The sequence below is a fragment of the Equus asinus genome, chromosome 2 (genome assembly GCF_041296235.1).
Source record: "Equus asinus isolate D_3611 breed Donkey chromosome 2, EquAss-T2T_v2, whole genome shotgun sequence".
Classification (NCBI taxonomy): Eukaryota; Metazoa; Chordata; class Mammalia; order Perissodactyla; family Equidae; genus Equus; species Equus asinus.
Genome location: NC_091791.1, coordinates 155359166 through 155383887, shown reverse-complemented (window position 1 = coordinate 155383887; position 24722 = coordinate 155359166). Strand labels below are relative to the sequence as shown.

General features: G+C 37.7%; 1 protein-coding gene across 2 annotated transcripts in view; it reads left to right on the top strand.

Moving 5' to 3' along the window:
- Window positions 1-20436, top strand: part of BUB1B (BUB1 mitotic checkpoint serine/threonine kinase B) — a 51124-nt gene extending 30688 nt beyond the window's left edge. The window contains exons 10-23 of one of the 2 annotated variants that reach the window (XM_070503609.1): window positions 3238-3350; window positions 3876-3991; window positions 4576-4625; window positions 5991-6051; window positions 6183-6288; window positions 9617-9891; window positions 10837-10970; window positions 11247-11387; window positions 11912-12012; window positions 14047-14196; window positions 15852-15994; window positions 17129-17234; window positions 18018-18124; window positions 19886-20436. In XM_070503609.1, the coding sequence (XP_070359710.1) occupies window positions 3238-3350; window positions 3876-3991; window positions 4576-4625; window positions 5991-6051; window positions 6183-6288; window positions 9617-9891; window positions 10837-10970; window positions 11247-11387; window positions 11912-12012; window positions 14047-14196; window positions 15852-15994; window positions 17129-17234; window positions 18018-18124; window positions 19886-20054 (1772 nt within the window). In that variant the 3' untranslated portion in view covers window positions 20055-20436. Of the gene's footprint in view, window positions 1-3237; window positions 3351-3875; window positions 3992-4575; window positions 4626-5990; window positions 6052-6182; window positions 6289-9616; window positions 9892-10836; window positions 10971-11246; window positions 11388-11911; window positions 12013-14046; window positions 14197-15851; window positions 15995-17062; window positions 17235-18017; window positions 18125-19885 lie in introns of both variants that reach the window. The other variant, XM_014847342.3, reaches the window with a different exon arrangement.
- The last annotated feature ends 4286 nt before the right edge of the window (window positions 20437-24722 follow it).

Sequence of the window (24722 nt, the reverse complement as noted above, 5' to 3'; positions counted from 1 at the left end):
ATTTTTAATTTTTTGAGGAATCTCCATACTGTTTTCCATAGTGGCTGCACCAGTTTGCATTCCCACCAGCAGTGTATGAGGGTTCCTTTTTCTCCGCAACCTCTCCAACATTTGTTGCTATTAGTTTTAGATATTTTTGTCATTCTAATGGGTGTAAGGTGATATCTTAGTGTAGTTTTGATTTGCATTTCCCTGATGATCAGCGATGATGAGCATCTTTTCATGTGCCTATTGGCCATCAGTATATCTTCTTTGGAGAAATGTCTGTTCATGTCTCCAGCCCATTTTTTGATTGGGTGGTTTGATGTTTTGTGGTTGAGTTGCGAGAGTTCTTTATATATTATGGATATTAAGCCTTTGTCAGATATATGACTTGCAAATATTTTTTCCCACTTAGTGGGTTGTTTTTTTGTTTCAATCTTGTTTTCATTTGCCTTGAAGAAGCTCTTTAATCTGATGAAGTCCCATTTGTTTATTCTTTCTATTGTTTCCCTTCTCTGAGAAGGCATGGTGTCCGAAAAGATCCTTTTAATACTGATGTCAAAGAGTGTACTGCCTACGTTTTCTTCCAGAAGCCTTATGGTTTCAGGTCTCACCTTTAGGTCTTTGATCCATTTTGAGTTTATTTTGGTGAATGGTGAAAAAGAATGGTCAATTTTCATTCTTTTACATGTGGCTTTCCAGTTTTCCCAGCACCATTTGTTGAAAAGACTTTCTTTTCTCCATTGTATGCCCTCAGCTCCTTTGTCAAAGATAAGCTGTCCATAGATGTGTGGTTTTATTTCTGGGCTTTCAATTCTGTTCCATTGATCTGTGCACCTGCTTTTGTACCAGTACCATGCTGTTTTGATTACTGTAGCTTTGTAGTATGTTTTGAAGTCAGGGATTGTGATGCCTCCCGTTTTGTTCTTTTTTCTCAGGATTGCTTTAGAAATTCGGGGTCTTTTGTTGCCCCGTATGAATTTTAGGATTCTTTGTTCTAATTCTGTAAAGAATGTCATTGGGATTCTGATTGGGATGGCATTGAATCTGTAGATTGCTTTAGGTAGAACGGACATTTTAACTATGTTTATTCTTCCAATCCATGTACGTGGAATGTCTTTCCATCTCCTTATGTCGTCATCCAATTCTCTCAGAAAGGCCTTGTAATTTTCATTATATAGGTCCTTCACTTCCTTAGTTAAATTTACCCCAAGGTATTTTATTCTTTTTGTTGCCATTGTGAATCGTATTGTATTCTTGAGTTCTTTTTCTGTTGTGTTCATTACTGGAGTATAGAAATGCTACTGATTAATGCAAATTGATTTTATACCCTGCAACTTTGCTGTAGTTGTTGATTACTTCTAACAGTTTTCCAATGGATTCTTTGGGGTTTTCTATATATAAGATCATGTCATCTGCAAACAGCGAGAGTTTCACTTCTTCCCTCCCTATTTGGATTCCTTTTATTCCTTTTTCTTGCCTGATTGCTCTGGCCAGGACCTCCAGTACTATGTTAAATAAGAGTGGTGATAGAGGGCATCCTTGTCTCGTTCCTGTTTTCAGGGGGATGGCGTTCAGTTTTTGCCCATTGAGTATGATGTTGGCTATGGGTTTGTCGTATATGGCCTTTATTATGTTGAGGTAGTTTCCTTCTATGCCCATTTTGTTCAGAGTTTTTATCATAAATGGCTGTTGGATCTTGTCAAATGCCTTCTCTGCATCTATTGAGATGATCATGTGGTTTTTATTCCTCAGTTTGTTGATGTGGTGTATCACGTTGATTGATTTGCGGATGTTGAACCATCCCTGTGTCCCTGGTATGAATCCCACCTGATCATGATGTATGCTTCTTTTGATGAATTACTGAATTCTGGTTGTCAATGGCCGTTTCTTAATCCTGGTCTTTATTGACGTCTTGACTTCGTTTGGTACAGTTCATGAAATACTTCTTTACAAAATTCTTCTCTTCGTCTTTTTCCTTGGTGTATATTCCCTCTCCATTTCCTTTACTGCTATTCTTCTCATCAAGGATCTCTTCCAGAGGCCCAGGATAGAGTCCTGGAATATTCCAATTATCTTTTCTTTCTACATCTCTAGGTAATGGATTAAATACTTTTTACAAACCATGGACTCTCAAATTTATTTCCCTGTCCTTAATGTTTCAGCTGTACTCCAGACTCATATTTACTTGCCTGCATCTGTTGGCTCTCCTAATAGACATTTTAAACTCAACATAGCCAAAACAGAATTATTGATTTCTGCTACAGACCACACCCCAACACACATGTACCACAGGCTTCCTCATCTCAGTAAAAGGTATCACCATGTGCCCACTTGGTTGAAGCCAAAAAAATCCAGAAGTCATCTTTGATCCCTCTTTCCTTACCATTCCCCCATATCTAGTGGATAAGGCTATCTACTCTACTACCAAAAAATTTCCCAAATCCTTCATTTATCACCATTCCCATTATTACATTGATTCAAACCACAGTCTTTTACCTGGACTACTGCAGCTGGACTTTCTGCCCTCATTCTGGCCTTTCCACAGTCCATTTTGCTCACAGCAAATGATCTGTTTAAAAAGTCAGATCATGTCACTCATTGTCTTAGAATGCAGGATAAAGTCTTTGCCCCACATGACTTGGCCGCTGCCTACCTCTCCAACCTCATCTTTTACTTTTGTCTCTCTTACTATTCTACAACCATTCTGGGCTTCTTTTTGGTTCTTGAACACAGTGAGCTTGTTCCTGCATTAGGGCCTTTGTGCCAGTTAGTCCCTTGTCCTAGAGTCTTTCCCTAGATCTTTATATGACTGGCCCCTTGTCCTTCATGTTACAGCTTTATAATGTCACTTTCTTAGAATGATCTTCCCTGATCGTCAGTCTTAAGTAGCCCCTGACCTCCATCACCCTACCCAGTCACACATGCTCACATCACCTATTTTATTTTAAACACTGATTTTCTTGTTAATTTGTAGGTGTATATTTGTCTCACCCAAATTGAATGTTAACGTCACATGACCAAGGACTTTGTATTATGCCTTACTGAAACCTAAATGCTCAGAATTGTACGTGTCTGTTTTTTATTGACTGAATAAATAAAAGAATAGAGACCTAGACCTCAAGTTGAGGTTATCACTTATATCATTCTCATCTGTAATATTAAGATATATGTTGAGGACATGAGTCCCAGAGACAGTTTCTGACAATAATTTGCTATGAGGAGTAATGCCTCAGCTCACTTTACTGTTTCTAGCCGAGCTACTGACCAGTGCAGAGAAGAGAGCAGAAATGCAGAAACAGATTGAAGAGATGGAGAAGAAGCTAAAAGAAATCCAAACTACTCAGCAAGAAAGAGCAGATGATCAGGTCATTTCCATTTTTTTAATACACAAAACTAATGCTTATTGAACCAAATTTAAACAATATAAAAGTATAGAAGGTAAAAGTCATCTGGACCGCCTTCAGAGTTTCTAGTCATTTCTTAGCTATTAGTAGCAGCAAAATTGAGCAGGAAAGTTATTTAGCAGGTGACTTTAAATGGAATATGTGGCATGTGATATAAGTGATGCAATTTATTGACTTCTTAGTTATACTCTAAACCATTGTTTTGTTACTTCTGACTCCAACTTTTTATTTTAGCCATATTCCATTAAAATGAGGTTATCTGAAGAAATTCGGTATATGCTTGGCCCTGCTCAGTTGAGTACAACAGTCCCAGTTTATACTAACCACATAAATTATTAGAAAGAACTTGTGGTACAGACATTTTATGTGGTTAGTGGATATCTAGGGAAAAGTATAGTAAAGCTAATTTTGCAGCTAAAGCTTAGAAATAGGTAGCATTTTCTAGATAGGAGGGATACATTGATTTTGTTTGTTTAATGCAAATAGCAAGAAGAGAAGATGCCTACAAAGGAGGCAGCTGAATTTCGAATTGCTTCAGAGTCTCAGGAAATACCAGGAGTGGCTCTATCCAATTCTCTTTCTCCAGTAAACGCTTGTGCCAGGTAGGACCACATTGGTGGAAGGGACAGTGCTTATAGGAGGGCATTTAGAACTGACCTTTTACTCTCTACTGACTTGAATTCTCCTTGATTTTTATAGTATCAAGAAGACATGATTTTTGCAAGTCTCTGTCTCAAAATAAGCTTTGATGCTGATGAAGGAGAACAGAGTACTGACTTCCATTAAAAAAAAATACATGTTTCTTATAGAAACAATCAGATATAAATAATTTTTTAAAAGATAAACCACCCATTTCCACCATCAAGAGATAACTACTATTAACATTGGTACATCTCTCCTTATGTGTCCTGTTCTTGTTTTGTTTTATAAAACTGAGAGTTTACCATTTTTGTAATCTGTTTATACTGTTAATGTAACTTAACGTCTATTATCAAATATACTTCAATAACAATTTTAATGACTGAAGGTTCTATCTTCTTAAAGAATTTGGACCGACAGTGCTAGAATATTTTCTTTACCTTAGAGCAAAGATTATATTTATTGAAAAACCCTCTTGGACTTTTAAGAATTAAATAATTCTTTCTGTGGGTACTAAGCATGTGTTTTAAAACAAGTTTCTTCACAGGGAGACTTCACTTGCAGAAAACATTTGGCAAGAACAACCTCATTCTGAAGGTGGGTTGTATTTGACAATCTCATGAAGAACTTGCTGATAACAAATGCTTTAGTAACGAGTTGTAAATATTTTTCTTAATTATGGTAAAGGGAGTTGAAAGAAGGCAGAGGGGGTACTAAGGTATTATTGTATCTTTGAATCATGGAATTCAGTTATAAGCATATGATTCAAGATAGGATAGACATTTGAAAGAGTACTTTCATAAAATTCCTCAGTGCTTTGAAACATTTGGTTTAAATGTAAATTTAAATTTATACTAACTACCAAATAATCTTCCACTTTAGCTAGTGTACACTCAGTTAAGCATATCAATAGTACCCAGCAGCCAAGACTGGAAAGTGGTCTTTTGGAAGAAGAAAAAAAGTCTTAAATCTAAACCTATTTTATATTTAAATTTGTTCTCTTTTCCATTCAGAAACATGTTAAAAGTGGCAAAACCGGGGCCGGCCCTGTGGCTGAGTGGTTAAGTTCACCTGCTCCGCTTTGGTGGCCCAGGGTTTCACTGGTTGGATCCTGGGTGCAGACATGGCACCACTCACCAGGCCATGTTGAGGCGGCGTCCCACATGCCACAATTAGAAGGACCCACAGCTGAAATATGCAGCTATGTACTGGGGGGATTTGGGGAGAAAAAGCAAAAAAAAAAAAAACTGGTAAAACCATGAGTATCCACCTATAAGTAGTTTTTTAAAAACCGTTAAATAGAATCTGATTAAACCTCTGATTCAATTTATAGGAAATATAAATCATGGAGGAACATGTTAAACAACACAGGAGGATGTGGCAAAAAATCCAGCATTATGGGGCAAAAACCCAGTTTCTTCAACAAAATATTACTAAAGGAAAAAACCCCCCATGGAATAAAAGTGACTTAAAAGGCATTTCAGCCAGTCACAGTATATGAATCTTATTCTGCATTCCCAATGCAAACTTTCTAAAAAATTTTAGTAAAATGTGAAATTTCTGACTAGATATTTGATAGTCAGAAATTCTTAATTCTGTAGATATGATCGTGTTTTGAGATTATACTTTTTAAAAAGACCCTCTCTGTTTCTATTTAGAAATATGTACTGAAATATTTACAGATGAAATGATATGATGTCTTGGATTTGCTTCACAATAATCCAGAGTTGCCTGGGTTTGGGCAATAGTAGTGGTGGTGGGGAGTAAAGGTGAAACAAGGTCATCCTTGTTTAGATAATTGTTATTAAATGATCTCTCCTTTTATATGCTTGAAATTGTTTATTATGAAAAACAAACAGATTGCCTTTCTGCTTTCAAACAACACAAAATATTAATTGATCTAGTTGTCTTGAAGAATAGGGCATTTACTCTTGAGTATAAATCTAGTCTCTCTTTCTGTAGGTCCCCGTATACCTTTCTCCATTTTTGACGAGTTTCTTCTTTCAGAAAAAAAGAATATCAGGTTTGAGGTTTTTTTGTTTTGTTTTAACACTGAAAAGTTTTCTATTATTATAAATGAGGATGAATTAGGGGGTTACTATATACATATGTTGACAGAAGAAAAAATGCTAAATGTAGTATGTCTTTTTACAGTCCTCCTGAAGATCCCCCACGAGTTTTAGCCCAACGAAGACCCCTTGCAATTCTCAAAACTTCAGAAATCATCAACTCAAATGAGGATGTGTCTCCAGATGTTTGTGTAAGGAGCGGTATCCCTAAGTTAATATAGATGGACTAATGGATTGTTTCACTAAATTCTCACGAAAGTTTAGGGCTAAAATTAAAATCACTGGCTTGAAATAAGCACATTATTTATCTGAGAATGCAAATCAAAACTACAGTGAGATACTGCTTCAGACGAACTAGGATGGCTATAATCAAAAAAGACAGAAAATAACAAGTGTTGGTAAGGATGTGGAGAAGTTAGAACCCTCATACATTGCTGGTGGGAACGTAAAATGGTGCTTCCACTTTAGAAAACAGTTTTCTAGTTCCCCAAAATGTTAAACATAGAGTTCCCTCCTAGGCATATTTCCAAGAGAATTAAAAGCATGTGTTCACACAAAAAACTCATACGTGAATGTTCGTAGTGGCATCATTCATAATAGCCAAAAAATGAAAACAACCCAGTGTCCATGAGTTGATGCATGGAAAAACAAAATGTTGTATATCCATACAATGGAATATTCTTCAGCCATAGAAAGGAGTGAAGTACTGATACGTCTTACAACATGAAAGAACCTTGAAAACACTCTGCCAAATGAATGAAGCCAAACACAAAAAATTATATGGTTCCATTTATGTGAAATGTCCAGAATAGACAAATCCATAAAGACAGAAAGTAGACTAGGGATTTCCAGGAGATTAGAGAGAGGCGGGGTTGGAGAGTATAGGTATATAGTATCCTAATGGGTATAGGATTTTTTTGGGGAGTGATGAAAATGTTCTGGGGCTAGATAGTGCTGATGGTTGCACAACCTTGTGAATATACCGAAAACCACTAAAATCCACTCTTTAAAAGGGTGAGGTTTTGGTATGTGAATTATATCTCAATTTTTTAAAGTGGGGGAAAAAATCACTGTCTTAAAAGCCTTTAGCACTTTTTTTTAAAAACTGACATAGTAAAGCATCTTTGTTTTTATATCACATGCTTTTTGTGGCAATGAAAGTTATGTGGACCAACCATTTTTCTTTAGTAATGTTCTATTTTAACCTCTGTGGACTAGTGACATGATAATACTTAGGATAAAAGGACCCACCATAGACATTCAAGTCAAAGTAAATAACCTTTATCATTGACATTTCATTGAAAGTTTTAGGGAAGAAAATCATTCCTCTCTTCAAACTAGCATCTGGAAACTTGTCTTGAGGTTGAAGAGAATTGAATATGTTTAATCTGAAGACTTTTAAGGGGAGATGTGATCAGTAGCTATAATGATTTCAAGCAGTGTGTTCTCCACATCCTAGGAAATGAATCACTCGGGAACTTTTTTAAACATGGTTTCTTTTTTTTATTTATTGAGGTATATTTCATATCCAGTAAACTGCACAAATATTAATTTTACAGCTAGATGAATTTTTACATATGTGAATATCCATGCAATCTCCACCCAGATCAAAACAGAAAATTTCCAGCAACCCAGAGAGCCTAGTAAGTCGCTTATGACTAACAGCTCAGGCCCTGTTTCAGCTATACTGAATTGGAATTACCAGGGATGAAGTCCAAGCATGTACTTTTGTCTGTTTTAAATACTTTCCCAGGTAATTCTGATAGTCCACTGACTGCTATGAAAAGCTAACAGTGTAGAAGAGTAATTAATTACATACTATATTCTGGAGAACACCACCAGAGAACTTGATGAATAGATAGGCTGGATTTGGAGGCAGTGGTTCTAGGTTTAGCTGTTCAGGGATGGGCTGAATTGTTGAAGGAGTCAATCTTAATCAGTGTTTTTTGTCTTAAATTTTGTTAATAGATACCTACCGAAATTTTTTCCCCTAAAAAAAAAAAATCACATTTAAAATATCTAAACTAATAGGGTTATAACTACTAATGAGTGGTATTTTCATGTAATGTATTCTTAGATAATAGACATCTATTTTACTTTAATCTTGTAATTTTTTAGCTACATTTATTGTTTCTTCTAGATATACCTCTCACCTCTGCTTACTAACATTGAGTCAGAAATTCAAAGTATGTGTCAAATTGGTAATGATCGAGAAAATTAATATGTAGTATCCACAAGGGTTATGAAATTGGCACAGTCTCTGAGGGCAGCTAGGTAATATGTATAAAGAACCTTGGTGTTCATAAGCTTTTGGCCTGATAATTCTACTTTTAGGAATTTTTGTTAAGAAAAGTAACATATTTATAAAGGTTTACATGTGCAAGAAGATTTAAAATAGTTTTATAATGGTAAAAAACAGAGAATAACCTAAAAGAGTTGGTTAACTTCTGATAGACTCACAGTGTGACCATCAGGTTTTTGGTTTTTTGGGTGAGAAGATTTGCCCTAAGCTAACATCTGTTGCCAATCTGCCTCTTTTTTCTTTTGCTTGAGGAAGATTTGCCCCAAGCCAACATCTGTGCCAAACCGCCTCCACTTTATATGCAGCACACCCCCCATAGCATGGCTGACAAGTGGAGCTGGTTTGCGCTGGAGACCCAAACCCGCAAACCCAGGCCACTGAAGTGGAGTGCACAGAATTTTGACCACTCGGCCACAGAGCTGGCCCCCATGACCATCATGTTTTTAAAGAATTTTAATAGCACAGAAAATATGCCAAAAATATGAGAAAGAATAGTATATAGTAGCATATATGCTATAATTTCACTTGTTTTAAAATCCCTTTTTTAAATGCATAGAATATACTGTGTATGTATCCTACCAGATGTACATGGAAACTGCAGTTGCCTCTGGGGAGCAGGAATTGGAATGGAGATTGGGGTCAAATGCAGGAGGGAGACCTTTTCACTGTATTTCCTTTTAAACTAGTTGACTTTTTAAAACCATATACATGTATTACTTTTAAAGACACGCATATTTTAAATGTTTTCCTTTTTTTATACTTTATACTTTGTTTTTCATATTTTCTACCATGATCATGAATTATCTTTAAAAAATAAAATAAAAATTAAGTATTGGGCACAGAAGAAGAAGACTTAAAAACTAGGAGGATAGCAGATTATTAGAACATTTTTCTAGACCAAAGCCAGAAGAAAAATAGTATTAGTCTTAGGTGAAAATGGTTGGAAAAAAACTATTGTCCAGTATTTTTCCTTTGTGTGGAGAATCCTCACAGTGTATTTTTTGAGAAATATAGTTTGCTGTTTTCATGATACAAAACTTTTTTCCTCAAATTTTATGATGTGTTTTTTAAAATTGTCTTTTCCTAGAGGTTCTGATAAACTGCTTCTGTACCCTGTGGTGAAAATCACTTATCTGTGTCTCTGTAAGTAAAACAGATAGGCCATTCATAAGCTCACTGAAATATTTCAGCTAAACTTTACGTGGTTTTTCTTTCAGGATGAATTTACAGGAATTGAGCCCTTGAGTGAGGATGCTATTATCACAGGTTTCAGAAATGTAACTATTTGTCCAAACCCAGAAGACACTTGTGACTTCGCTAGAGCAGCTCGTTTTGTATCCACTCCTTTTCATGAGATAGTATCCTTGAAGGAGCTCCCTTCCGACCCTGAGAGACTGTTGCAGGAAGAGGATCTAGATGTGAAGACCTCTGAGGACCAGCAGACTGCCTGCGGCACTATGTACAATCCGACTCTCAGCACCAAGAAGCTGAGGTGATTGGTCATTGTAGGTTGCACCAACCAGCTTGTTAGAGTGCTCTCTTATTCTGTGTGTGCTTGTCAGGTATAGCCTTCAGTTATCGAGCTCTTACTACCTGCCAGGTACTGTGCTAAGTGCTTTTCATTCAGTGTCAGTGGGGTTTAATAAGTGATTTGAATATGAGGGTTAGAAGAAGCCAATTTTGATAGTTGTACTAAGAGTCCCAAGAGGATTATGCTATCTTTGAGGAAATGGCAAAGTGTACCTAATTGGGAGAAAGGAGGCATTTATTTTTCCTTTACTACTGAATTTAAAGTAATGGAAAAATAGCTTGGTACTGATTTCACATGGGCAACTAGAGAAGTATTTTTTTAAGTATCTTTTCCTAGAGAGGTGGAAATGAATAAAGAATAGGTATGAGGGAATGGCATGACTAAGCCTTATGATCTATCCATGTTTAAAAGTCGGCTAATTTAAACAAATTCCAGTTTTAGGAATACTGTTTAATTGCCAATTTGTGCTTTTAAAATTGTAGTTTCAAACTTTTACCCCCAAGAAATTTTTTATCACATTTGCTAGTATGTATTCACCTTGAGTTATGTGGGTTTCCCTTTTTCCTTCTTGACCTTTTCTTATTGAAGAGTAAAAAGTCCAGAAAAAGGATAAACAGGAAGAAAGTGTCTTAGTCAATGTGTCTCAATAGTTAAGAATAGATGTAGAATAGGCATTTACTATAGACTAGGTAAATAAAGCAAAAATTCAGTAATTTAATGCTGGGCATTCCTTGTCAACCAAACAAAGTTACCCCTGGTTAAACCTGTTGAATTATGAATCTGTTTCTGTTTCATGAAAATAATGGACTTTAAAAATGAAACTACTGAATATCAAATAAAATTATAACAAAGATAGGTTGATATGTATTATCCCTATGAAGATTGACTCCTTTGTGATTCTTTCAGCCCAATTATTGAAGACAGCCGTGAAGCCACACACTCCTCTGGGTTCTCTGGATCTTCTGCCTCAGTTGCAAGCACCTCCTCCATCAAATGTCTTCAAATTCCGGAGAAACTGGAGCTCACTAGTGAGACTGCGGGTGGGTTCAGATATACCACTTGTAAGCATATATCCACATCCAAGTGTAGAGACCGTACTTACCTCAGCAAACTGAGCTCTGTTTTTCTTCTCTAGAAAAGTTGCCATAAATTGTGAACTTTCTAGAATAAATTAATACTAACTGAACACAGTATCATAGAGACCTGAGATAGATGAGTGTTATTAGGTTAGCAGTGTCAATTGCACAATCTTTTTTTTCCCCCTCTCCTCCATTATAATATCTAATTTAGGTTTTTTGCATGATTTTTCCCCCCAGACAACCCTATTCAGTCACCCTGGTGTTCAGAGTATCGCAGACAACTACTAAAATCGTTACCAGAGCTGAGTGCCTCTACAGAGTTTTTTGTGGAAGATAGACCAATGCCTAAGTTGGAAATAGAGAACAAAATTGAATTAGGTAAGTGTCACTGAATGCATTGTCATTATGAGTATGACAGTCTGCAAATAATGACTTTTTTGTACTTGAGCTTGATGTTTGAGCACAATAAATATTTCTAGATTGTAAGAAACAGCATTATTGAAGTTTATATCCCAGTAACAATAGCAATTCTTCTTCTCTTGCAGTTTTTTTTTTTTGTGAGGAAGATTTGCTCTGAGCTAACATCTGTTGCCAGTCTTCTTTTTTTGTATGTGGGATGCCACCACAGCATGGCTTGATGAGCCTTGTGTAGGTCTGTGCCTGAGATCCGAACCTGCAAACCTAGGGCCCCCGAAGCAGAGCACATGAACTTAACCTCTATGCAACCGGGCTGCACCCCACTACCTCCCACCTCCAATTTTTAACAAGTGAATTTGAAAAGTATTCTAGGTAGTACTAACTGGCAAATATGAAGTGCCTTTAGCTTTTAAACCAGGAAGTAAAATCCAGAGAGCTATACATATTTACAGTGATTTTTAAATGGAATCAAATTTTCTCAACAGGTAATGAGGATTATTGCATTAAACAAGAATATCTAAACTGTGAAGATTACAAATTATTCTGGGTGACACCAAGAAACTCTGCAGAATTAACCATAATAAAGGTAGGACTGATTCTTTGTCATTTCAATTATCTTGTAAATAATATGGGTTGAAGCAGTAACTGTGACCCCATGTACCATCAGATCCTTCTAATAGTCCTTAAGCTTCCTTATAGCAAAGTCTGTGAGGCATCAAGAAATCACTCACTGTTATATGCCAGGATCAGACATCAAAAATGAGAGGCTATTGTGTAAATCTCTTAATATGTCCAAATGTATTATCAATGTTATCTTTTTGAGGAAATCTCTCCTGAAATTTTCTGGCCTGCTCCAACCTGCACATTTACATTCTAGGCTTCACACGTACACAGTATCACCATCAAGTTTCCGTTCACCATCATCCTTGGGATTCACAGTACCTCTTTCTTTTGTAGATGCCCAGCGATATTGGATACCCTTTTTCCTTCTTTCTTGATTTAAGCCATCGTATTATAGTAGCTTCCTGAGAAAGGATGCATGGGATGTAAATTGTTTGAATCCTTGCATGTCAGACAATTGCTTATTCCTCATCTTGATTGGTAGTTTGGCTGGATATTAGAGTTCTAGGTTCAAAACTTTTTTCCTTAGAATTTTGAACATGAGCTCCATTATCTTTTGGCTTCTTTTTGCTTTTAAATTCTTTTGCCATTCTTTGTGTGTGACTGTTTTTCCCTCTCCCTGGATCCTTGTGGGAGGTTGTGTTTCTTCCCAGTATTCTGAAATTTCACAATTACATGCTTTGGAAAAGTCTGTTATCACCCATATGCTAGACACTTGGTGGTCATTTCAATCTGGAAATTCCTTCAGTTCTGAGAAATTTTCTTCAAAGGATAAATTATTCTTCCCCTCAGTCCTCTCTGTTCTCTCATTCTAGAATTCCTTTTATTAAAATACATGATCTGGACAGATCCTTTAAAAATCTTATCTTTTTTCTCCTATTTTCTATCTCATTGTCTTTCTGCTTTACTTTCTGGAATGTTTTGTCAATTTTATTTTCACTCTTACTAGGTTTTTCATTTCTTTTCTCATGTATTTAATTTGCAAGAGCTCTTTTTTATGGTCAGAGTTTTCTTCTTTGTAGCATTCTGTTCTTTATTTCAAAGATGGAATATTCCTTAAATCTCTGAGTATATTAATGATGCTTTAAATTTTTTTCTCCCTGCATCATCGGTTTCCTGTTGTCTGTTCTGATCTCTGTCTTTCATATTAGAGGCTTTCTTTAAGTCTTTGGCTCTGTATTCATGTTTAAGTGTGGGACTCTAAAAGCTAATTGAAAGCTCTGTGTATTTGGAGGGACTTTGAAAGCTGTGGGCCTCGCTGTAGGATGATCTCACTTGGACATTTTATTGGAAAACCCCCAATCTTTAGGTCTTTTCTCTTGGGCTGATCAGATCCCTCAGCAAATACTTCTGATTTCCCGCCTGGAGTGTATAGTCCTGGCTGCTAGCTTCCTGACAGCTGAGTTGGGAAAATTAGTCTGGAGAGTGGAGGGGCAAGGAGGTGTATCTTGATATTTGATATATAAACTTTCTTTTCCTCTTTTCCATGTGGTGTTCCCACCCTCCACAGCACCTGGTATCCTCTAGTCAAGAGCCCTTCTGTTTTATGCTCTCTGGGAATAAACTTCTGGACTTCTGGAATGGAGGAGAGGCAGTTGCTAGGCTGGGCCACAGGAGCAGGAGGGGAACTCTGGGGTCTACCTTCCTCTTTAACAGAGTTTTAACTCCTGTTTTAGCTCCACCTTCACCCTTACTCCCATAGGTAATTAGTGCCACAGTTTTATACTATAGGAAGATGGTCTTGCAGTATAAATTTGGGTGTTCTCAGTTTTCTCCACTGCTAGAATCACGTTTCCTTAGGTCTGCCAAGTAGTTACCTCTTGTTTCCTTTCCGGCATTGGTTGCTGCTGTGCCCTTTGTTCTACATTTATACCTTTAAAACATCCCTTCACTATTTTGTTTGTTGAGGTATTGGAAGGACTGGAGGGAGTGTTTTCAATTTGCCCACCATAACCATCGATTCTAATTGCTCTTATTTTTTAAATATAATTTCTTACAGGTATCTTCTCAGCTTGTCCCATGGGACTTTTATATCAACCTCCAGTTACAGGAACGTTTAAATGAGGAGTGTGATAATTTGTGCAGCTGTTATCAGTACCAAGATGGCTGTATTGTTTGGCATCAGTATATAAACTGCTTCACCCTTCAGGTTTGCAATAATATAAAAACATAATTTAAAGTCCTCAAGTAGAGAGATTTGTCCTCCATTTAGCAAAGAAATTTAGAACAAAATTCCTGTTAATCTTCTAGAAATAGACTAATTAAATCATAAATTAAAAGCATTGGTCAGTGTCTTTTCCCAAGTTATTTTGACCAAGAGCCTTTTTGGTATTTTTTTTTTTAACTTATGTCAATTTTCAAACATAAACAAAAGTCAACAATTGTGCAATGACCCAGTCATCTAACTAAGATCATCATCAGCTCATGGCTACCCTCTTTTTTTTTCTTGTTTTTTTTCATAAGGAAGATTGGCCCTGCCCTAACACATATTGCCAATCTTCCTCTTTTTGCTTGAGGAAGAGTGGCCCTGAGTGAACATCTGTGCCTATCTTCCTCTATTTTGTATATGGGTTGCTGCCACAGCATGGCTTGATGACTGGTGTAGGTCTGTCCCCAGGATCCAAACCCGTGAACCCCAGGCTGCTGAAGTCAAGCGTGCCGAACTTAACCACTATGCCATCGGGCCAGCCCCAGCTCATGGCCACTCTTGTTTTCAATTCCTGGTCTGATAAATCCAACATCCCTGCCATGTCTGGTTCTGATGCTCTGTCTCTTCAAATTGTGTTTTTTGCCTTTTAGTATGCCTTATAATTTTTTTCTTAATAACCGGACATGATGTTCTACTGGGTAGAAGGAACTGTTGTACATAGGCCTTTAGTAATGCAGTGATAAGGTAGGAGGGGAGGAGAAGCATTGCATAGTCCTATGACTTATATTCTTGTATAGTGAGTGTCTGCCTCTGGACTGTGAACTTCACAAGTGTTTCTCAGTTTTTTTCTCCCCCCGTTACATGGGACAGGATGGCTAGAATGGGCTAGAGTCAGGTGTTTTCCTTCCCCAGGTCAGGTAGGTTCTAATAATACCCCAGCAGGTTACGCTCTGGTTAACTAATTTCTGCAGAGGACAGGGCTTGTTAAGAAGAACAACCATTTCAAAATGGTTCCTTTTCTGTTCCCTGTGCTGGAAGCATGAGAGGAATTTTTCTTCAATATTTACTGTGAAAACCTGGTCTCACTCCTAGAGGTGAAACTCGCAAAAGTGTGGAGCTCTATATGCTTACAGATCCTAGAAGAACTGTTGATTTTTCAGTCTGTTAGCTTTTTACTTGTTAGGACAGAATGGCAACTTCCAAGCTCCTTACATAAGGAGTGGAAACCAGAGGTCTATTTTTGCCACTCTTGTTTTATCTATACTCCTCGCCACTGGATTATTTTTAGAACCCAAACACAATATATCATTTTATTCTTTGGAATGTTCTTAAGAAAGTTTTGTTGCTTATTTTGATGGTGATATGAATTCTCCGAAATGGTTGGAATGAGGATATTTTAAAAGTCCCATTTATAGAGCACCTATTATGGGCCAAGCTCATCATTGATTCTCTTATCCATTATTTCATCAAACTCTTAGAAACAATCCTGTAGGAGAGCAGTGTTGTTAAAACTGGGACAAAGACCCAACCTAGAGAGGAGCCCACGTTCTAGTCGAGAATAAGGAGGAGTGAACGCAGCAGTTACCAAGGCACTGAGTGTGAGTATAGTCACCCCAACTTCAGAAATAGTGAGGTTTCTGTCCTTCTATTTCCAGGATCTTCTTCAACACAGTGAATTTATTACCCATGAAATAACAGTGTTGGTCATTTATAACCTTTTGACAGTAGTGGAGAAACTACACAAAGCAGAAATAGTCCATGGTGACTTGAGTCCAAGGAGTCTAATTCTTAGAAACAGGTTGGTCCTTTTCATTCTCATAATTCTGTCAGCTTTCTCTTAAAACATGGAAGTTGCCATTTTCTTTTGCCTTTTGATAAATGCCATATTGATGAACATAGTATGTTAAGAGAATACTTGATACGTTAGGGTCAATAATCATGAGGAATAGTTTAAAAGAATTCAAAGAAAAGAAAATACGTTGAGGAAATAACAGTAATTCAGAAAAAATAATCAACTACTCTGAGTATTGTGATGATTCCTATCAAGAAAAGACATAATATATGAATATTTGAGGGAATGGGAAGTAGATTCTCTAGTCTTTCTTTGAGTGGGGCCAGTGCGGATCAAGCGAGGATGTTAGCAAAGCCTCGGCGCTGCTCGGTTTCAAAGCTTAAGTCAGGCCGAATTGAGCTAATTGCCAAGAGAAGTGGGTAAAACCCGAGTGTAAATGCAGACTGTATCAAGAACAGGGGTTAGGGTTCAGATTAAACCCAGTTTAGCCATCAGGTTCAAGGGGTGAGCACAGAGCAGGAAATAAGAAATGAGGCCCAAATAATAAGAACTGAGAAACTAGAGAAAACATTGAGGCATGAACAAGGCAAGGATGGTCCGCGATTTTGTTTTCTGAAAAGGACTAGAGGACCAACACACCCTTTTAATGATCATTGATCTTGTGGTATTTGAGTAAAGCAGTCTGGTTTAAAGACGCTTTGTCTGCCCCAACCCTGTGTCTTGGGTAAGCAGGTAACTTACTCTCTGAGGTCATTGATGTACAATAAAAGTTAGAATCATTCTTTACATTTCTCCTGACTATCTGATAATGTTCTGTGGTGGCCGTGCACTATGGTTTAGCTATACTTTTTGTCACTAAACTAATCTTGACGTTCCCTGCTCGGCTGGACACTGCCGCTGCTCTTGCAGGTGCATTTTCATAACTAACCACGGGAGGGCGCTGTTGGATAGCGAGGACACACCTGCAGTACCTCTTTTTTTCCTTTCCTTTTTTTTTTCTTTTTTTAAAGACCAGCTATGCAGCTTCTTTCGTGGCCTATTTTTATTATCTTTTTCTCTTAAATCTGAGCTTAGAATCCATGATCCTTATGATTTTAATAAGAACAATCAAGCTTTGAAGATAGTGGACTTTTCCTACAGTGTCGACCTTAGGGCACAGCTAGACGTCTTTACCCTCAGCGGCTTTCGGACTGTGCAGATCCTGGAAGGACAAAAGATTCTGGCTAACTGTTCTTCTCCCTACCAGGTAAGTGTACAACAAACCTGAGCAAATACGGAGAGGTTTCTTAATCTCTTTCTTATCTAGATAAGCCATGAAAGCTAGTGTTTACTGATATTGTCTCTCCTAGAATAGATGACCTAGTTTTCAAATATTACCAAGCCAAGCAAAACGTACCATTTTTCTGTCACAACACTGAAGAATATACACTTAGACATGCAGACACATGAGTAACTCAGTAACCTAAGTGTCAGGGCCATTTGTACCACTTATCTATGTGGTCTTTTATAAGTCATTTTCTGTGATCTTCTCTTTAGCATAAGGATAACAGTGTACTCTGTGTACATCAGAATTGTTGTGAGGATTAGATGAAATGTATATAAAGAGAACATTAGGACAAATGTAACATGTTTTATATGGTAGCATTATATGCAAAAATCCCTTCTGACTCAGCTCTGGACATATGGCATTTGCCGATTGCATCTGTAGCATGAACCTGAACTCATCACGTGGACCACATTTAGATCACAGCTGGAGTCCATGCAAATTCAATAGGTCTACAAATTTGAATCTGACAGTTCAGATCCTTTTGTCATCTTTCGTTCTTAAGGATAATTCCTAAAGTTGGCTCTATTGATCACTTCTTTGGGGAGCTTCTCCCTTTACTGTAGGGTAAAGAACAGTCTACAAAAATGTGTCATAAAGTAAACTTAGTTAAGCATTATAATACCTTTCAACTTCCTACATAAACAAATTGCCATGATAGTAGCAGAGAATTATTTTAGCTGATGGTGCTTTTTGTGATTTCAGGTAGATCTGTTTGGTATAGCAGATTTAGCACATTTACTATTGTTCAAGGAACACCTACAGGTCTTCTGGGATGGGTCCCTCTGGAAACTTAGCCAAAGCGTTTCTGAGTAAGTATTGTGATTTCAGGGTCTTTGCTTATCCAAATAATTTTCTCTTTGTCTTGGGTGCTCTCTCTGCTTTGGCAGCTTTAGTTTGCTTAGTCCAAATGCTATGATTCCATTAATTTTAACCAGCTTTTGTCAGTGGAGCACCTAGTGCAGGACCGAGGAATTGCTAATTAAAGATAAGAGTCAAGCTATTCAGACTTCAGGCATCATTCTGGACCTAGATGTATCATGTAGACTGCAACTGTGGTATGGAAGCCTCTCAGTTTAGAAGTGTTAATTAAAATATTTTGTGAGATAATTTCCTAGCCAATTGGTGTTAGCCTTACCCCCTTTTTTAATAGTTACTGTTATCAAAAGTTAATAAACGTCTCTTGAAGAGAGTTAAGTGTCTAAATTATATACTAATTTTAGGCTCTTATTTATTTAATGAACCCAAGCTTTTAGGCTCTTATTTATTTAAGGAACCCAAGCAGAGAACTGAATCTCCTTGGTGAAGAAGTCAATGCTTTCTTATTAAGAGCTGCTTGGTCTCAGAACCTTAGTACTCCCTCAAGCCTGCTCATGAAACTTATTAAATATTCCAAGTTCCTCTTTAGCTTATCATAGCTAATGACTTCCCAGAATAAGCTCACCAATCTACCACTTATTGGTACATTCTTTAGTTAAAAAAAATATAATAGTGTTGAAGATTTGACATTCTTTCTCCTTCATGCCCCCCTCCCAACAATTCAATTGTATTTTTTCCTTTAATTAATTCAGAATTTGGCCAGTCTTGTCTCTATCATATACTCTAAAAATGGGCTTCAGGTATAATATAAGACATACAGGATAGATTCAAGTGTCTCCAGCTGGTTATAGTCCTAGGCAGGTCTAACACAAACAGGCACAAGTCGGGTCACTGGGGGTTTCCTCACAGCCCTGCCTTAGACAATACAGTCGGCCCTCTGTATCCGTGGGTTCTGCATCTGCAGAGTCAACCGATCTTGGATCCAAAGATCTTCACTGTTGCGTCTGCACCGAACATGTACAGACTTTTTTCTTGTCATTTATTCCCTAAACAATACAGTATAACAACTATTTACATAGCATTTACATTGTATTAGGTATTATAAGTAATCTAGAAATGATTTAAAGTGTACGGAAGGATGTGTGTAGGTTAGAGGCAAATATGATGCATTTTATATAAGGGACTTGAGTGTCCACAGATTTTGGTATCCACAGGGGTTCTGGAACCATTCCCCTGCCGATACCAAGGGATGACTGTAATAGAAGCTTCTCTGATTTTAAAAAAAAAGAAGATACAAACATCATAGATTTAAGCAGTAGTTACTTCAGTCAAGCTTAGGATTCTCAGAGGATTGTGAAGATAATAAACCACTGGGTAGGGGGAGAGGGGGAGCTGTAGTCTTTCTAATGACCTAGACTTCAGGAAAATTAGAGGAGAGACAAAATTCATTTTTGTTCTATTTGTATAAGAGAAGTGCTGCATCTTAGTACACAGAGGAATTTTATAGTGTCAGATGAGAGACTTTCTTCCCCTTTACGTGCATTGTATTATAGCTTTTCTCACTATGGTAGTCTTTTTTTTTTTCGTAGTTCCACCCTGGGCTTTCAAAGGACTACTTGCATGATCTCTAACCCTAGAGTTCTAGGTATTACCTTAAATCATCTTGGTGCATAAATGTACCACTGAGTTAAACACAGAAAGAAGTCTAACTGTTATATGCCTGATTTGATGGAAATGGTTTTATATATTTTTAGGCTAAAAGATGGTGAATTGTGGAATAAATTCTTTGTGCGGATTCTGAATGCCAGTGATGAGTCCACAGTGTCTGTTCTGAGGGAACTTGCAGCAGAAATGAATGAGGTGTTTGATACCACATTCCAAAGTCACCTGAACAAAGCTTTATGGAAGGTGGGGATGTATTAATCAGTCCTGGGGCTTTGCTCTTCCAGCAAGATAGGCAATCAGCTCTCTCACAGATTCCTGCCTAAAACCAATGGTTGTATTGTGGAACGCAGGACCCGGATATGCTAGAATTAATTTAGGACACATTTAGATACACTACCAACACTTTCCTACCCTTGGGAGAGGTATATTTCTAGATAACTGGCATTTTTTACACAGTGATGTACGTACTCTTGGCCTTGTCTAACTTTTAAAGAACTGTTTTATTCTAAACGGATTCCATATGAATGGGTGCCACGTTGTCATTTAACACATTTGTCTCTACATTTCCCTTTTGTAATTTGTGACATGTACCCTTATGATCACTCTGTATTTTGTAAATAATAAAATAGTATTTGTTAAATTTGTGCTTCTAACATCTCATCTGCTTTTTTTCAACTAAGATAATAAATGGCTTGATTTTGCAGACAGAAGTTATTTTACCATGAAAATGTATATATCCTAGACTTGGAACTGCCATGATAGGATCATAATAAGAGAGAATAGCCAACCATTCCTTTAGGTGTTCCCAACCTTCCACTAAGTGGTCTAGAGTGAAAAGTAAATGAAATGATTTGCACAAGGCCAAATTTCCTTAAATTTCAAGTGGCAAAATTGTTTTCATTATATTTTAATGTTTCTGTTTTTTATCCACCAGGCCCCTTGGTCTGTTTATGTTATCTAGTGGTGCTGATGCTACTGAGTCTCTTGATTAGGACTGTGTCTGTTAGAAAGGAAAAGAAAAGATTTTGAATGGGGTCTAGCAACCTTTCAGAAATGGAATAATCTCCATTCTGTTACTTGCAGAATGACTGGGTAGGGGCAAGGTTAATGAAAGAATAGAAGGGAGTTTTGTTGTTTGGAAGATTTGAAGGGACAGAAGATCAGAATAAAAGGATAACTTGGAAGCACGGATAATTCAGGAGAGAATAAGTCTAGTTTAAGTATTGGACCCCCAAATGGAAGCATGAATTACACCTGGCCTTGGGGATAAGGAAGAAAATTGGTAGAAAAAAGGCAATGAAAACTATCTTATTTCATATCTAAATATCAAAATTATCAAACGTGCCTCCATGTTGGTGCCTGGTTTATTTTATTTTGTTTTTTATTTTTTACTCTAGTTGATCACTGTTACTGCTTTAAGATTGCTGGAAAGCAGAAAATTCTAAGTATATCTCAACTAAAAATATTTCAGCATGTATAATTGAGGCACTGAAACATGACTTGGATCTGAAAGATAAGCAGCTTAGAATTTTTTGCTCTTAACCAAAATATGACTTCAAACATTTTCATCTTTGCTTCTGGTACAAGTGATATTGTAAAATTATATATCTGTATCTTTTATGTAATTGAACCCTTCCACCCCTCTGCTCTCATCATTTCTCAAGCCACCACTTCGACACGTAAAGTCATTCCTCTGAGGCTGGATGGTAAATTTAGGTTCTTAACGTAGGCTTAGCCACCATCTAGTGAATTCTTCAGCAGTCTTGATGGCAAGGCTGACAAACCACTGCTCTCTAAAGCCTCTCCTCAAAGTCCACTCTGAGGAGAGGAAGGGGAATCTGAGGGAGCTGCTTTGTCAGAGAACTTGCAACTGTTTGCCACCTCTCCCTCCATTCGCATTCCCTCCAACCCCGACCCTTCTTCCAAGAGGGGAGAAAACAGGACCTGACCACTTGGAACCTCGAATATCTTCGTGTTCTCTTTGCCTGAGCATCAAGGCACAAAGCAGGTGCAGTTCCGTCTCCCTTATGTTTTATGCTTCTTTGTCTTGGGAGAAGAAAGTCTCTGTTTTTTGGCAGAAGCTTCAAGTGGTTCTTATTTCTTGTCTCACTAAGGCAGGAAGAGCATAACAATGGACCTGAAAAAGAAAAGCACAGCTGAAAAGACAGGATTTTCACTTCCGTTTGAAAAGAGACTATGAAACATATAGTGCCTCACCATTCACAGTGTACATCCGCTAATCTACCACGGGTGGAGCCTTCATCCTCCTGTGACAGTTGTATGGGAAACCTTCCACTCAAGTCAGAGTGTTCTAACTCATGCCAAACCTGAATCTGGAAATAAAAAGGTTTCCTATAGCATAGGACTTTAGACTGTTAGTTGAACTATTATCTCAAGGTAGATAAGAAAGCCTTTCAGACGGTTAGCACAAGACTTTGAAATGAAATTCTTGATATGTTTCAGCTAAAGTCTTCACAGACAGCAAAGAAATGCTTCTTTTCTGTTGCATCAGAAAATGAGGAACTCTTCCTCCAACTGCACCAGCTCTTTCTAATATGCCAAAATTTGCTTCCAATCTGGCTCCTCAAATTAAGACTTCCCTAGTGAGGAAGATATATTTTTTTTAAAAAATTCTAATATAGCACACTTTGACCTTAATGAAGCGCTTAGTTCCACCAAAGACACAAGAAGCCGTGAATATTTAGTAAGATAAAGGTGGCATTTCAATTCAGTATGGGAAATGATGGATTATTCAATACCTGATGTTGAGACACTGGATTAGGATTTGAACACTATTGCCACTGCCACCGCTAGTTTATACAGCACCTTTGTGCAAATTAGAAAAAGCCCCCTTTGTCTAGTGGATTCAGTACCTCCCAGTGCACCATCGCCTGACTGAACTTCAGCCCCCGCTTATCCCCTCAGCCTGGTGCCCTTGTGCAGTGAATACACTGTGTGGCCATATGAGGTGGTCATGATATTTGCATCATCTTTCATTTGCATTATCTCCAGGTCTCATAACTGGTCTCTGTGCGTCCCGCACGCACCTCCAGTCATCTCAGAACCCTCCAGTGGCTTCCCATCTTACAGGCACAAAATCCAAAGTCCTTGTCACAGCCCACAAGACCCTACTGGCTCTGACTCCGCTGTTCCCTGCCTCCTCTTCCTTGCTCACTTCGCTCTAGCCTGTCCACCCCCTTGCTGCTCCTCAAACATGCCACCTAGTTTCTCTCCTTACAGCCTCTTTGCTTGCCGTTCCTTACGCCTGGAATGTTCTTTCCTGATCTTCAAGTGGATTACTCTCTTAGTTCCCCTCAGATGTCTTCTCAAGTCTCCACCCTGTTAGAGAGGCCTGCCCTGGCCAATCTGTACACAATAGCATCCTACACACGCACTGCTGTCCCTTTCTATCCCTCTACGTTGCTTGAGTTTTTCCATAGCACCTGTCACCACCTCACGCGCATGTGTGTGTATGTATAATTGTTTTCCTGTATTCCACTACTACAATTTAAGCTCCTTAAGGGCAAAGATTTCCTTTGATTGCTGTTTTAACCCCAGTGCCTAGGGCAGTACCTGAATGAATAAAATATGACAAAGCACTATTTTACCTAAAGTATGAAGAACTCTTTAAAAACATCAAAAACCAGGGCCAGCCTGGTGGCATAGTGGTTAAGTTCGGCATGCTTTGCTTCAGCGGCCCTGGGTTCACAGGTTCGATCCCAGCATTGGACCTACATGACTCATCAAAGCCATCCTGTGGCAGTGACCCATGTACAAAAAATAGAGAAAGATGGGCACACATGTTAGCTCAGAGCCAATCTTCCTCACCCAAAAAAAAAGATTGAAAACTGATAGAAACAGACAAACAGCATGAACAATTCACTGAAAACATTTTAATGGCCAACATACATGAGATGTTCACTCTTATTCCCAATTAAATAAAATGCAAAATAAACCTGAAATTTCCATCATTCACAAAAAGTGTCCAAAAGATTTGTTGAAAGCTGTGTTTGTGAGGGTGAGGGGAAACTCATTATTACTCGAAGTACAAATTGGTACATTATTAGAAGGTGATTTGGCAATATTTATTAAATTTAAATGTTCATTCCCTTCAGCTGAGAAATTTTTCTTAGAATTTATCCTAAATGAACATTGGCACAGGTGCTCATAGGTAAAGCACTGTGGGTAATAGTTGTCCTCCCTGCTTCCCAGGCTGTTAGTCCCACAGGGACAATCCGGATGACAGACCCAGGAAACCAGAGTCCTGGAATCGCTGCAGGGGTGACATCAGACCGTTTCTGTAGACTGTGGGGTGCCTTGGCATCGGTGCTGATGGCCAGTCTTCAATTTGGCGTGAGCCTGAAGAGATGGCCAAACCTGAGTTAGGCTTTGAAAGATGAATTCCAGACATTTTCGGCTCATGTTGAAAAATGTCGAGGGGAAAAAGTTACTTCTTTGGGAAGAGTGTATAGCGGTGGAGAGAGGAAAGAACAAAGGTTTTATTTTTCATTTTGCAATTTCTGACCATTTTTAATTTTCTGACCGTGTACAGGTATTACTGTTTTTTATGTCTATAGGATAATCTAAGGTGAGAAATTACGGGCCATGGTTTTGTCATCTTTTCCCTTCTCTACATTTTAAAAAATAAAAAGCCTGATAAGTGTTAGTTTTTTTTGAAAAATGGGAAATTTGGGAAGCTTTATCATCTAGATATAAAAGCAAGATTAATTTGGAATTAAAATGAAAGAGTGAAATTAATTTTAAAGCATTGGAGATAATATATTTAAATTTCTATTTTTAGTATGCTAAAAATTCACACATGTTCAAATGTTTTGTAATGTTTCTGGTCGAGACATGTTTTCGAAAATTACCATCTTCCTCTATTACAACTTCCTGTGAACCAGGGATTGAATTACATAAAACTTT